This window comes from Miniopterus schreibersii, assembly GCF_964146895.1.
Source record: "Miniopterus schreibersii genome assembly, chromosome: 12".
NCBI lineage: Eukaryota > Metazoa > Chordata > Mammalia > Chiroptera > Miniopteridae > Miniopterus > Miniopterus schreibersii.
In genome coordinates, this window is record NC_138112.1 from 34430523 (window position 1) to 34445421 (window position 14899).

At 47.4% G+C, this 14899-nt stretch overlaps 1 protein-coding gene across 1 annotated transcript in view; it reads left to right on the top strand.

The window, feature by feature from the left end:
• The window catches only part of MAP6 (microtubule associated protein 6), a 65730-nt gene that overhangs the window by 43770 nt on the left and 7061 nt on the right, over positions 1-14899 (top strand). Inside the window, exons 2-3 of the mRNA XM_081152757.1 lie at positions 1793-2006; positions 4338-4534. Coding sequence (XP_081008883.1) covers positions 1793-2006; positions 4338-4534 — 411 coding nt within the window. The remainder of the gene's footprint in view (positions 1-1792; positions 2007-4337; positions 4535-14899) is intronic.

Here is a 14899-nt window from a genome sequence, read left to right on the forward strand (position 1 = left end):
AGGAGGGTGTTGCCAGTGAGGATGAAAGAGGGCACTGGAAGAACCTAACTCCACAGATGTTCATACACTAGCTCTTCCTTTCCCACAACACAGCTTCTCATGGCCCCACATGAGAACAGACCCGATAAAGACCTTGGGAGCCACAGAGCTTATGCATTGAATCTCATGCGCTCAACAAACAGGATGGGCCCTGTGACCTTCGTTTCAGCCACAGCTACACTTATTTATATTTACCCACCCAAAGACATGCTCATGTATTTTTAGAAAGAGGGGAAGGGAGGGGGAGAGAGAGAGATGTGGGAGAAAAACATCAATCGGTTGCCTCCCGTATGCGCCCTGACCGGGGATCGAACCCATGACCTTCTGGTGTATGGGAGAACACTCCAACCAACTGAGCCACACCAGCCAGGGCTATTTAACCATGTTTTAAAGAGTGTTGACCATCTCCTCTCCAGTCCTATAACAGATCAGAATCAGCTCATCAGAAACCACAGGAGAGACTGCTGTGAACAAGAAAACTGACACACTGACTCAGAAAAATTAGCAGAAGGGGTCATTTAGGGTAAGGACCAATAGCCATTCACATGGAGCAAAGCACATGAAGACTCTCCACACATACATATCCCAGCACATGTCCTAGTTGTGATATCCACATCACGTGCTATTTAAGATCTGTAAGCATTTACACGTTTCATAAAGATTTTCATCTAAAGTGATTAAGATGTTCAAGTTCTAGCACTATAAGGAGCAAGCCCTCTGTTATCAAAGGGAGGAATTAGCCTTAAAATTTCTGGATAGCAAAGAGCCTTCATCATGACAAAATGAAGAAGGAAACTGGCATTTGTTAATTGACCACAATATACCAGACACATTGTCTAACACAATGCTAATATGTTGTCTCATTTAACTTTCGAAATTCTTAAACCTCACACGTAGCAGGCATTTGGTTATATAGGGTGGGGCAAAAGTAGGTTTACAGTTGTGAGCATACAAAACAGAGCTTATTCTTGTATTGTTTATTAATTATTGTATTCTTTTCCATATGAACAACTATAAACTTACTTTTGCCCCACCCTGTGTATGTTGAACCCATGAATGACTGAATGGATTGAGTTTTTTCAGCCTTATTTTGAAAATTGGGAAAATAAAGCCCAGAGATTAGAATTGCCTGTGCCTGATCACAGTGGGAGCTGGGAGCTGGAAGCCTGAGCCCAAGCCCTTCTCCAGGGTGCTATTGCTGTTGCCAAAACCTGCATTAACTTAGCAGGAGGAAAACTTGCACTTATCTGTGAGGACAGAGTGAGGACACAGTCCAGTCAGTGCCACAAGGAGTCGTTATCTTACCCGTTATCCTACTTGTCAACCAGTCCTGAGAAAAAGAGAGAGAGAAAGAAACATCATTGTGAGAGAGACACATCGATTGGTTGCCTCCTGCATGAGCCATGACCAGGGCTGGGATCAAACCTGCAACCAAGGTACATATCCTTGACCTGGGACCCTTCAGTCCATGGTCCAATGCTCTAACCACTGAGTCTAATCCGCTAAGGCTGAGTGCAAGACTTTAGGGCAAAAGCAGAGAGAAGGCTATTGAGGTTCTCGGACTTTTTCTGCTATTGCAGATAGGAGAGCTGATATTTGCACAATTCCATGTGACCTGACCTCAGAGAACCAGCTCTGGCATATATAACTCCTATGTCAGCAGCTGAATCTTCAGTAGAGTCTGCAGCCCTATGTGAGGAGCACTGCTTCCAGGCAGACGTTTCACAGCACTTGTGTTTTCTTTGATTCACAGGAATGAATTCAGAGCATGGACGGACATCAAGCCTGTGAAACCGATAAAAGCAAAGCTCCAGTACAAGCCCCCAGATGATAAGATGGCTCATGAGACCAGCTACAGTGCCCAGTTCAAAGGGGAGGCCAATAAGCCAACACCAGCTGACAATAAGTTCATTGAGCGCAGAAGAATACGCAGCCTCTATAGTGAACCTTTCAAGGAATGCCCAAAGGTGAGACAGATCTTGTGGGGAACCCACAGCACAGCCTGGCGTGGATGGGCTCATTGCAGCAGAGCATGGGGGGGAGGGGGGGCACTGCCCACTCTGGCCCAGCCCCCAGGGCAAGATTAAAATCCCTCCTCTGTGCAGCTCACTGAGACAGAGGGGCCTTCTTAACAGGAACCTTTGCTAAATTCAAAAGGAATGTATAAAAGGAACATTCCCTAAAATAAAAGCAGCATAAAGACTGGCAGATGTAGAGAAAACTTGCTTCTGATTTTGAGAAATCCAGAAAAAAAAAGTGGCAGAAAATCTGGCCTGAGTTCTAAATATCCTTGTCATAAAATAACTGTGCTTTTGCCCCTGAAATGTTGGCCCGGTGTTGGAGGCATCCTTGCCTGGCTTCGTTTCCCTCAGGCCCCTGCTTCATCCTTAGCTCTAGTCACTGGTCACTTCCGCACCTCCAGGGTCCCTGAAAAATCACCTGCCCTTTCTTCCCCTTTCCCTCAATAAACACCATCCACCCAGTAGTCCTTAGACCGTCACAACACACCTGTCATGTCAGCTGCAAGATGTGTTTTGAGCAATTCGTTACTATAATGAACAGTTTTGAATGAGTTGCGTTTCTAAGTACAGTGGTACCTTGGTTTTCGAATGTAATCCGTTCCGGAGACCGTTCGAGTTCTGAAACATTCGAAAACTGAGGGATCAACAGCCGACTGCTTGTCCTCAGGATCTTGCCCTCAGTGTAAGCCATGTGGCATGTTCAACTTCCGAGGCGTGTTCGAAAACCGAAGCATTTCCTTCCGGGTTTACGGCGTTCCTAAACCGAAATGTTCGTCAGCGGAGACATTTGAAACCCGAGGTACCACTGTAACTTACAGTGGATTCAGGGATTTTCCTCTAATGACACTACTTTGCCTTATTTGCATCCCAGAAAGTGCTCATAAAAGGGAGAAGCATGTCAGAGATTCAGCTGCTGACACAGGAGTCATATATGTCAGAGGGATTCTCTGAGGTCAGGTCATGTGTAATTGTGCAAATATCAGCTCTCCTATCTGCAATAGCAGAAAACGTCTGCGAACCTCGGTAGTCTTTTCTCTGCTTTTGCCCTAAAGTCTTGCACTCAGTGGTTTCTTGTTTGGCCCAGGACTGGCTGACAGGTAAGATAACTAACCGACCCAGTTTACCTAGACTCCTCCAGCGGTAGCACTGAAAGTTTCATGTTTCATGAAAGCTCTCAGTCCCAGGTAAGCCAGGTCGATTGGTTACCTTACGAACAGATCAGAGGTGATGGAAAACCTCTGGACCTCAGTGAGCGAATGACTTAGCCTGTGAGCCAACATCATCTCTATCCACCTTTCACAGATGAGGTGGGACCCAGGGCATGGTGTTGGCTTTGGACAAAAGAAGATTCAAAGAGAAGAAGGAAGGAAGATTGGGCCAAATAAATCTAGAGATGGAAGGGAGGTGGCATACTGAGGGGTCATACCCAGTGGCCCCAGAGTTCTTCAAAAAGAGAGGGCAGGGCCATCTTCTAGGAATAAAGGAGGCAGAGGTAGAGAGCTGGGGGAGAGTGGAGTGGGCTTGAACAGCTTCTCTGGGAAGTATGGCCCAGGGAGCCAGCCTGAGAAGAGGAGTGGATGGCTGGGCGGTTGTGAGGGCCTCATTGAGAGGAGGTGCCTGGCCCCAAACATCTCAGTGAGGGCATTTCTCCATGTGCGCTCACCGTCTTAGCAACAGAAACAGAGGAAAGGTGGGCTTATGTTGCAATAATAAACCACCCCAGAATCTCTGTGTCTTACATCAACAGAGGTCTGTTTCTCATAATATACACCCAACATGGGTTGCTGCAGCTCTCCTCCTTGCTACCTCTGCAGTCTGGGACTCGGGGTGCAGGAGTAGCTTCTCTGTGGCAGGGGCAAGAGCACAGCCTGGAGGTGACCCACATCACTTCTGCTCGCATTTCACTGACTAAAGCAAATCATATGCCTGCCTGGTTTGGACAGGGCAAGGAGGGAGGTATAATCTTCCCACAGGGAGGGGAAGCAGATAGTGCAAAGAGTAACACAGCCCACTGCCTGGATGGTCCAGGGTGAGAGTCCAGGGATCCCGTGTGACCAGTGAGAGTGTTGTCAGATGACTGACCAAGGGGTGCAGACCAGCTCTAGAAGCCAAGTGACCTCATGTCCCTGAGAATGCTTTATACACTGTGCTCCCTCAATGTCAAATGACATCATTACCGTTACCCTTTAATTAATCATGTTTTCTCTCTAAATTCTCTCTCCCACTCCCTCCCCTTTCGTGTTTCTGTATTTGTGGTCTGTCTGTCTCTCCATGCAGGTGGAGAAAACTAGTGTTCTGAGTTCCAAACCAAAAAAGACCTCAGCGAGCCATAAGCCCCTGAGGAAGTCCAAAGACAAGCAGGTCGTGTCTGGCCGGGCCTTCAAGAAAAAGAGCACAGAGGGCCCCAGTGCCACCCAACCCGACGACAAGGAGCAAAGTAAAGAGATGAACAATAAACTGGCTGAGGCGAAAGAGTAAATTTCACTGCACTTTCCTTTTATTCTTCTCTCTCTCTCTCTCTCTCTCTCTTTTTTTAACTAACCAACAAAAAAAGGCCACAAAATTGATTAGAGGCTCCTCATCTGTCTTGGTCCTGAGTGTCCCGGGAGCTCTTTGGTTTGGTTTCTTTTCATGGAGGAATCCTGTCTTTCAGAGGCCGCATGGCGCCTCGCCTTGCCCAGCGGTCCTGCGGGCCCTGGACCCCAGGGAGCGTGGCTCCCAGCCGGACTGCGCCGAGGGGCAGCTGAGCACACCAGTGAGGAGGGCGGGGTGGAGCTTAGCGCCAGAGGCGAGGCCTGCGGCTGCAGGGAAATCTCCTGGAAGTGCTAGAAATGTCTGTGGGGTGCTGCCTCCTCTTCCTCCCAAGGTCAGGCAGTGACCAATTTGGAACTTTAGGTAAATGTGTTCTTTTCCAAATTTAGAGAGTTGTGCTATAGAAACCTAACTTGGGCTTCGGCAATTGACAATATTGGTGGAAATCTTTTTTTAAAAAAAGAAAACCTTGGCCTTAATATCAATAAAATTAGTTGTGTCTCTTAAGTTTAAGTCATCTTTTCATAGAATCTTCTGTTAGAAATGTGTGGCTTCATTTAGTTTCCTATCAGTGGGCTTTAAATTGTCTACCAAGTAAAAGCTAGGCCACTGGTGACTAAAACTAGGGCAGGGCAAAGGTTAGGTGTTTTAGACATCATAGGAAGGTAACAAAAATGAAGGGACTGTTTCCTGTTTCCTCTCAGCGAACCGCCTACCCAGTGCTGCTGATTTTGCAGAGCATCTGGTGTCAGTGACTGAGGAAGAAAGTTCGAGGTGTAGGGATAGTGTTTAGAATGTAACTCTCCTGCTTCTGAGAAACATGAGGCAGGAAGTAGACATAGTGACAAGCGTGGCAGTGTTTGCTCTCCCTTCCTGATCTGTTCTTGCTCTGCTCCTCAGAGAGGATGGAAGACACTGACCTTCAGGTTAGGGGCAGTATCCGTGACTTGGCTAAGACTAGGAGAGTCCCTGCTAAGTGATTAGCAAGCATTTTTGACCTCGTTAATGAATAAAAGCAGCTCTCAATGAATTATGTGTTGTGTGTCTGTGTGGCCAAAGCCTCAGTGGTGGCCAGGGCCACCTTAGCTGTGCTAGAGTTGTGTTGTAGGCATTAGTGAGAGAGTTGTTGTGAAAAGACCCCAAAATACCTGCCAGAAAAATTACATTTGCAAACCTGTGATGTGTGTATTGCTCAGTATGCTTTATTTCTCGTGTTCTTAAAGTGCTTGTGTCACCAGCATTTGGAAACCACTGGGCTGTTGTATGATGCCAAGCCTCCGCCCAGGCTCACTTTCCTTTTGTAATGACAGTAGCGAAGGTCTCTTAGTTCCTTACCTCAGACGTTCCTGTAGGTCCCTACAGTTTGGAGGAAGCAGAGCCTCCACGTGCTCTCTCGTATTCTGACCATTTAAGCTGCCAAGTCTCTGTTGACACTATTTTGTTTGTCACCTTGGAGCTGATTGAGAAATGCTTTGTGGATTAATTGGGCATGTGCCATGCGGGCCATACTCCCTAAGAGAACAGAACTCCTGAAAATGAAGCACTCGGCTAGGCCCGCTGCCATCTTCCTTTCTATCTCAGGGTATGGAACTGTGGGGAAGGAGAAGTATTGTGAGTGAGTCTCAGGTTTATGAATCACAGATTTTGATGCCTATCTGGAAATGACCAGAGTCAGTCTCAGTACTGATCCTAGCTATTTCCTAGCTAATCTTAACGTTAACCAGAGAGCTCTATCAACATGATCTTACTTTGTCCAGAGAATTTGCCAATATATGTTCATTCTGTCAAGATTTGGCATTAGTCAGACATGTTGATATTAGCCACAATTTGGATTTCTCCAGAGCATAGTCACATATTTTTTGCAGATCAAATAAATCAAACTTTACAATGCACAGGGAACCATTCATTCAACATTCACTTATTGAATGCCTGTGTGCCAGACACTGTCCTAGACATGGTGGATCATATAAACAAATCTGTCTCCACAGCAGCACAACCAGAAGGATACATGTGACTTGATCCCTGTGTCTGATTCAAGTTTGTGTTGCCTAAGTTGTGGGGTTCACCACCCACTTGGCAGCCCCAGGGACTAAGTTCCCTACCTTGCTGCCAACTTGAGTTGAGGCTTGTGATGACCTATATAATGTCTTTTTCAACTCTTCAGTATCCCCAGCTTTTTAACACTTGTTTGTAGTTCACTTTGACTCTTGAATGTGTCACTTTACTGGCAAGAAATTTCCTTTGATTTCCACTGTTTACAAATAAAACTCGGCCAGTCTTATTCTGTACCCCAGATACACTGATGGAAACTGATTTTGGTTTCACAAGCAGTGTTTTGTTTTTGCCTTTCTGAAGGTGACCAAGCTTCCAACACCTGTTCCGGCCACTTTTGTACGTTCCCCTATGGTTTCCTCAACTCTCCTGGCAAGAGAGCGAGGACTGAAGCTTTGCCACTGCCTGCTTCGCTTGCTTGCAAAAATAATCCCTAAAGCCGGGCATTGGCTCCCGCAGCTTTGTGGTTCCCGCTGGCGTGCCCATTCGGTCCTTTATGCTTTTGCCTCTCTGAGGCAGACAGGAGTGTCTAATTACAATTTTGTGGCCTGGGTTTTGTTGCATACCACAGATTGTCTATGTAATGTGTAGCGCACACCTCTCTCGGTGCTATTTCATTCCTCCTGTTAGTAAGAAAATGACAAAAATATTCATGTATAGCCAATTGATTGTGACGTGCTTGTGGTCTGTGCCTGCTCAGAAAAACAAACAAACAAACAAACAGTTTTTCCAATTATAAATAAATGCTAAAGACGAACACCACTTTCTTGATCTTATTTCCTTGGTAAGGCCCAGCTCAGTAGGTGAAGGACCAGCCTTTGCCATTTGAGCCACTCTGCACGAGAGGAGCTGTGCCCTGCAGTTTTTCCGGGGTTCTCCGTACTGCAGCTTGACTCTTTTAGATTGCCTCTCAGATACTAATGCAAGCAGTCAGAGCTAAGTGTTGGGAAAGGCGAAGATGGACCGGGAGACCCACTGGCCAACAAGGTAGTGTAACGTTTTGATCCCATGTTGCTGGGGATGAGTGACCGCCTGCGTTCAGCACCGCCTTGCCCCGCTGGGAGACTGAGCCCTGACTCTCCACCCCCTTTCTGTAGACCGAAGGACTATCAGTTCTGGCTTTTTCTTCTCCCAAGGGATGACAGAGATGCCTTCAGTTACTTATTTAATCTGGTCATTGTGGAGGTCCCACCCTCTGGGAGCTGGCTCACTGTGTGGGTTAGAGTGACAGTCTTGTGCGTGCCTAATATGAGTGTGCGGAAACAGCCATAAGAGAGGTCCAAATAAGGCAACAACGGAGCAGATAGCTGGGGGCTCAGATGAAGGACAGGTTTCTTCCTGCCAGGGGTAGGGAATCAGAAGGCCTCATGAGGGAGGGAGCCTTGGAGAGTGGGTGGGATGCAGGGATGCAGGGGCAGGCCTGCAGGCAAGAGTGCAGATCTGGGTGGGACCTTCAGAGCTAGGGCCAAATTTGCTCACTTTGATTTCCTTCTGCTAAAGTGAGAGACAAAAGATTCTATGTGGGATCTCTCTTCCCTCTTCCAGCACATGTTAATTGCATACCTATTCTGTGCTAGGCACTGTGCTGGGCACTGGGCAACCAGGATGGCTGAGCCCTCACCTCTCGTGACAGTGGGGCAACAGGAGGAATTTGTTTTAGCTGGTTCTGTGGATCAGGGAAGACCTCAGTGGATGGGCAGGTGATGACCAGGTGGCCAAAGCATACCAGACAGAGAGTGCACAGCAAAGGTATGGAGGGGTCCCCAACACCAGGTGAGCTCAGGGCCTGGGGGAGTAGTTCACTCAGGGAGGGTCAAGGCAAAGGCTGGACAGTGACTGAGCCTGTCATGGAAAGGCGTGGTGCCATGTGAGTGGCAGTGGCCAACTGGGATCTCCATGTCATACACCCAGATTGCACCCCACACCTCTGCATGCTCCCTGCCTTCATGCTTCTCACCGTCACCCACATATCCGGCAACAGGCACAGGTACTCTCTTGCATTAGGCTGGGACTTTTATTCTACTCCTGGTCCCCAGTTTCTGGGCTTGGGGGCGGAGGGAGGCTTGGTAAGAATCAAGGGTCATACATATGAAAACCACTATATACTTGTTTTCAGGATTAACAGAAAAAATTACACCTACTTGCCTGCTTTTGTATGAAGCAGAAACCAGAAAATACTGTTAAGTATATAAACCATACATAAAAGCATATTAAACTATATTATTCAGCTCTCTGTTGATCAGTTAAGTATTGTTTTGATCAAAACCAGGGATTGAGAGAGGTGGAAAGAAAGACGAGAGAGAGAGAGGTAGAAATAGAAACAGAGAGAAAGGAAAAACACATAGATGAAGACACAGAGAATAGCCTGAGAGAAGGTGAGACATACTCAGAATCAGAAAGAGGACAAGAATCTGGCAACAAAGAAAGCAGGAAGGCGGGAGCCAAGCGCCTCTCTGTGCTGCCCAGCAGTCAGGGCTCGCCCAGGGCCTTAGCCTGCGCTTCTCACTCTGCTCGCTGATGCTGCCCAGAGCCCAGGAGGTGAATCCATAACTCATTACTAATACTACCTCCCTAAACCAGCAAGAAAAATTTAAATCAGCCCTCTAGTTTTAAAATAGTTCATTATTACTAAACTAGTTATGTGTTTTTTAATTCTTCCTTAATTTTGGTGTGTTCTTAGTGAAATTCTTCCCTCGGTTTTTTTCACTTGGGTTTACAAATTTGTAACTTGCTTCTCAGAAATTTGGAGAATGTAAAGTCCCATTTCACAAAGGCTAGGAACCCCCTTAGTATTTCTTCCTGGTTTCAAGTTCCTTTTTCTGCTGAAATGTCTTAAAGCAGTTTACAGTTTCAGGACCACAGGTATACAAGCATTTCTTTAAGGATGTAGCCTATGTATGGATCATCTACAGTTGAGGCAAGGCCCCACCCCAGCCCAGCCTGAGGCCAGCAGGGCTTGTACAGACCCTCCACCAGCAAAAAGATTATCACTCACTCTATTACAATACTAACTTTATTGGGGTGGTCTGGAGCCAAACCTGCACTATCTCTGAGATACGCCTGCCTGAATTTTAATCTTTATCGTGTGACTACTGGTTAACATTGGCAGTGCTCTTAGTTACAAGTTTCATGGTTGGTAATAAGCAACCCTGCGTCACTAGCCTGTTTGAGCCTTGGTGTCCTCAATACAGGTACCCTAATACCAACCTCAGAGCAGAGGAGTAAGGATGAAATGACACATGGCTATAGGGAACCCAGAGGGGACACTAAATGCAGGTCCTTTCAGGCCCCTCCCCTTCCCTTTACAATACTCGAAAGGTCTGTCTTCTCTCTCTTTCTGATAGTTAACTATGAGTAATCTCTGACAATACATGCAGTTGACTGAGGCAAACAATCTGATTAGGAATTCCAGCTATTGAATTATCTTGTGTCCACAGACCTAATCAATAATATTCTAACAATTTATTCATTGATTGCTTACAAAGTATTTCTTTCTGTGCCATTCCATTGATCGCCTCCAAACGTTGCTGAGCAGGCGTTTGCCCAGGTAGCAGACCCAAAAGGGAAGCTCAGAGAGGAGAGTCACCTGCCAGCTCTGTGTGCTCAGCGAGGCAAGGAAGCATGGAGCCCAGGTCCTCTGCCCCATGTCTGCACTGCTGTTCCCTTCCCTGAGGGAGGCTGAGGCCGGTCTGCAGTGAATCAGGTTGCAGACAAGTAGGACTCAACTCAACTACCACGCCGACAGTGCCATGGTCTAGCCAGGTCCTCCCGGCCCTGAAGAAGTCTTACCTAGATCCTCTTTCCATCTTGGGACCCCCATGCAAGCCGGCAGAAACAGAATTTGATCAGGGAATTACACACAGCTGGCTCAGACATCCTGCCTGAAATGGCCATTTGTCTCAGCCAAATACACAGGTTTTCTCCTTTAGGTACTAAATTGGGTGACTAAAATACATGGTATTGAGTAGAGAATGATCCAACAAAGTTTCATTCATAAGAAATATCCTTGGTACTGGAGATACCAAGATGAAACTGGTATCCATTACCTGAGGCAATGGATCAGACAGCACCACTTTTGTGCGTTTTATTTCAAAGGGTGGAACAGAGCTTAACTCTGTCCCTTGTCCTCATATAAATCACCCTCCATCACTTGTGAACTTGGCATTGTATTTTAACTATCTCAACCCAGGCATCTTTTCTGGGGCCAAGGGAACTTCAGATACTGAGAGTAATAAATTACTGCCACTGGTTTAAGCTGCCAGAGGGATCTTTAGAACATGCAAATCCGACCATATCACACCCTGCTTTCAACCATCCGTGGGCTCCTGGTGGCCTGCGGAAGCTTCTTGTCCCCTCAGTGCACCACGCTGCTTCTCACCTCCATGCCTCACCCACGCCGCCCCACCTGCTCAGATTGCCCTGTGCTTCTCCACCCGGCTAACTCACCCTTCAAGACTCCGCTCAGGGGACAGCTCCAGGAAGCCCTTCCCGCACCTCCCAGGCTGGGTAAGATGCTTCCCTGTGTGTCTTCATCATGGAACTTACCACATGAACCGTGTCATCTGCTCGTGTGTGTGTGTGTGTGTGTGTGTGTGTGTGTGTGTGTGTGTGTTCCCCACTGGACTGTGCTCCCCCCAGGCAAGGACCAGACCCTTCTGTTCACCTTTGTAGCCCTAGGTTCTGGCCCAATGCTTACCACAGAGAACGCCTTCTAACGTGTTTGTTGAATGAATAATGAGTGAGTGAATGAATGACATTTACCACCTGCCTCCATATTCACTACGGTTCCTCCACAAGGCTTTATTTTGCCTAATCCCTGGCTCTGCTCGCGTGAAAGAGGTGGTTTCAAGAGAGGTGACAATAATAGCAAAGCACAGAGCAGTCAACAGCTGGTTTTATAATGGCCAGCCTACTTCTGTACTTTATGTAGCCACTTGTTCTAAACAGTCCTGATTTCAAAAAACCATAGGCTTTTGGTTAGATGGTAATCTGAAGAGGTTGGCTAATCCCACCCCCTGCTCAGTGCAGAGCTCCTAACTCCACATGGCAGAGAGACGTCCCTCTAAGAGCATGTCTTAGGGAGAAGGGCTGGGAGTTAGATCCAATAGGCCTGGTTCTAAATCTGAGCTCTACCGTTTACTAGCTGTGTGACCTTGGCTGAATCTCTTCATTTCTTTGAGCCTCAAGGAGATGATAATAATAATACAAGTATCCATCACTATCTAAACCTATTTCGTTCTCAAACTTGAAAAGTATGAGTTTGGTCAGCAAGGGATGCAGTGTTACCTGAAGCTGTTTGGTCTCAGAGTTTGGGAGAGCATGTGGATACCTGTTTCTGATTCACAGGACTGTTAAGATGGCTCAGCGAGGATGCATGCGAAAGTCTTCTGTAGACTATAAAGTGGAATGCCCTTGGCAATAGTTCACTTAAGGGTAGTTTTGCTGACCACCACTCCCCAGTTACTTACCTCCCCTTGGGCCCAATGATGTGGTGGCTGGAGCTTCATCTGATAAATCCACTCCTTCTGCCACACAACAGCCTGAGAGAAAACCCATCTAGTGTGGCTCTTGCTGCCCTGACTCCTCCCCCAGCCCTTCCCCTGGCCCCTCAGTCTCTGAGCACAGCCTATAAATCACCCAATACAGATTCCATTTCTGCAATTACACGTTCATTTTCATTGATCCCCTCTGGATGCATGAATCCAATTTTGATTAATTGCTCACAATCCCAACCTTTGCTTTAGGTGGGGTGGGAGGAAAGGACAGAAATTGATACGCAAGCTCCCAGGAGCACAGAGCTAGACAGGAACTGAGCCGTTACCGTCTGGTTGCCTTAGTCCAACACTTTACATTTTAAAAAGGGTCATTAACAGGATTATCAGATTTTAGCAGCCCATTGAGACAGTCAACTATGCCCTTGACTTTGCCTTCTTGGTGTTAAAACAACCACGGATACTTCCTAAAATATTTATTATACAAGTGGGAATTTATTCAGTTCTTCTTAGCAGGTTATATCCAGAAAAGGTATTGAACAGCAAAAAAGACTAAAGGACTACAACAATGACAACACAGGGCAGAAAACATGGCCATCTAGCCCCCTAGTGCAGCCATTTCTCTGTGCTTCAGGAGATCATCTGCCTGCAGGCAACCTGAACTGGTGGAGAAAAATCTGAACTAAGATTCTGACTGGGTCTCCCGTTCCACTTTGTAAAATGCAGGTTGGCACAGCCAAGAGGGAGAGAACAAACATTTATTTGGCCTTTACACATTTGTTCTCATTTAATCCTCACAATGGGGCTAGAGAGCCTGTAGGTCATCCCCATTTACAGATAAAGAAATCAAGACTGTGATTAAACAACAAAGGCACACAGCTTGTAAGTGGTGAGCCAGGATTTGAGGCCAAGTTTGTGTGACTAAAACCCATTCTTGGTCCAGTACTTGGAACCATCCGTGGGATCCCCATTGTAAAGAAGATGGGCATCCTCCTGAAATGGCAGTTTCTTTATCCTGTCCCTTCCTTGCTCCAAAACCTTTGATGACTCTAAGTTCTCTTGTTGTCTCTGAAAAATGAGTCAGCTGAAGGTCACAGATGCTGAGTTGGATCAGCACAGTTACCACACCCAACCCCCAACTCCCTGCCCAGAATTAAGCCTTGTGGTGGCTGCATTTTCCCTAGCTGCTGTCCTAGCTGCTCTTCCTGTGCTGATGAGCCACATCTGGTGAGGTCCCGGGCTGGTAGACTGATTCGCAGCCATACAGGTAGGGCTTACAGGTGTTGGTGTAGATGGGCACTCTCAAGCCAGGGTGCTGCTACTTCCTGGGACTAGCTTCTTTGCCAGGGTCTACTAAACCTTGGGGAGGGTTGTGTGTGTACTTGTGTAGTGGATACAGGAAGGGCAGAGGTAAAGGGGGACTGGTTGTTGGGGGCCTGGCTCCCAGAGGCCAACTGTTTTAGGCAATGCAGCTGGGAGCTCAGAGCTGGGGACCCGCGGAGGTCAATGGCTCCAGCCTCCTGCACCAGGCAAAGCCAACTAGGGTGATCTCAGGCTAGACCCAGTTCAGACAAATTTGGAACCTCTGTAGCTGAAGTCACACCCATAAGGGATATTGTCACAGAAAGGAAAGAGCTTGACTGAAAGTCTGTCATCCTCAGTTAGGGTCTTGACATGGCCACAAACTCACTATGTGACCTTAGGCAACTGCCTCGTTTCCACCCATAAATGGGGGTGCAGGTGACCCCTGTCTGCCTCGCTGGCAGGGCCGCTGTGAGAATACAATGTGCACATTGTGTGTAAAGTCCTCTTAGAAGTTACAGTTTGGGAGAACAGAAAAGGTGCAAAGGCAGTTACAACTAGGAAATCTTTTGTGCATCTTGTAGATGTGGTTGATAGAATTTGATCCTGTGCAAGTTCTTTCCTCAACTTCTCCTTCAGGATGGAGGTCTCAGCGTGTAGCAGCCCCGTGCCAGGGCTCTCTACCTCTCCACTCTATTCAAAGGCCTGGCACACAGTAGGCACTTACGAAATGTTTGTGGAAAGGAAGGGGGAAGGAAGACAGGGGAGGGGAGAAAGGGGAGAAAAGTGAGGGAAGGAGGGAAATACTGGGGGGCGATAAGGCAGACATGGTTTCTGTCCTGGAAGAGCCCATCTGGAGAGGCAGCTGCTGAACAGTTGGCCACTCACCTGATGAGGCTGCTCTGAGGGGGTGAGGGGATGGGGGATGCGCGGAGGGAACACAGGAGAAGGACTGACCCCTGGAGGTGGTGGGCCTGGTGATTGAGGAAGTGACACTGGAACCAAATCTTCCGTGGCTGAGGAGGCGGTTCTTAGGCAGAGGGGGACAGCTGCATCGATGTGCCTGAGAGAGCTAAAGCAGCCAAGAGCTATATTGGCAGAGGTCTAGACTCCAGGGCAGCAGCTGTGTGTCCTTAGAGACCACCCCTGCAATATCATCTTGAGTTCTAGGGTCACACTTTCCAAGGGATGGGGAGCCAACTGAAATGTGTCATAAGGAGAGCAGTCAGGACGGCAAGGGCTCTAGAAACCAAATGTCTGAGTTGACACGGAGTGTGTGTTGCCCAGATAACCCAGAAATAAGGACACAGTTCCTGCCCCCTTCAGATATCTTCAAATATCTGAAAGGATGCCCTGGGGCAGGCAGCGTGGCATTCTCTGAAAGGGTGGCCCTGGAGCACAAACTCAGACCAGGGCAGATACAGGAGGCAGTATAGCTGAGAGAAATGCAGGTTTCTGCTC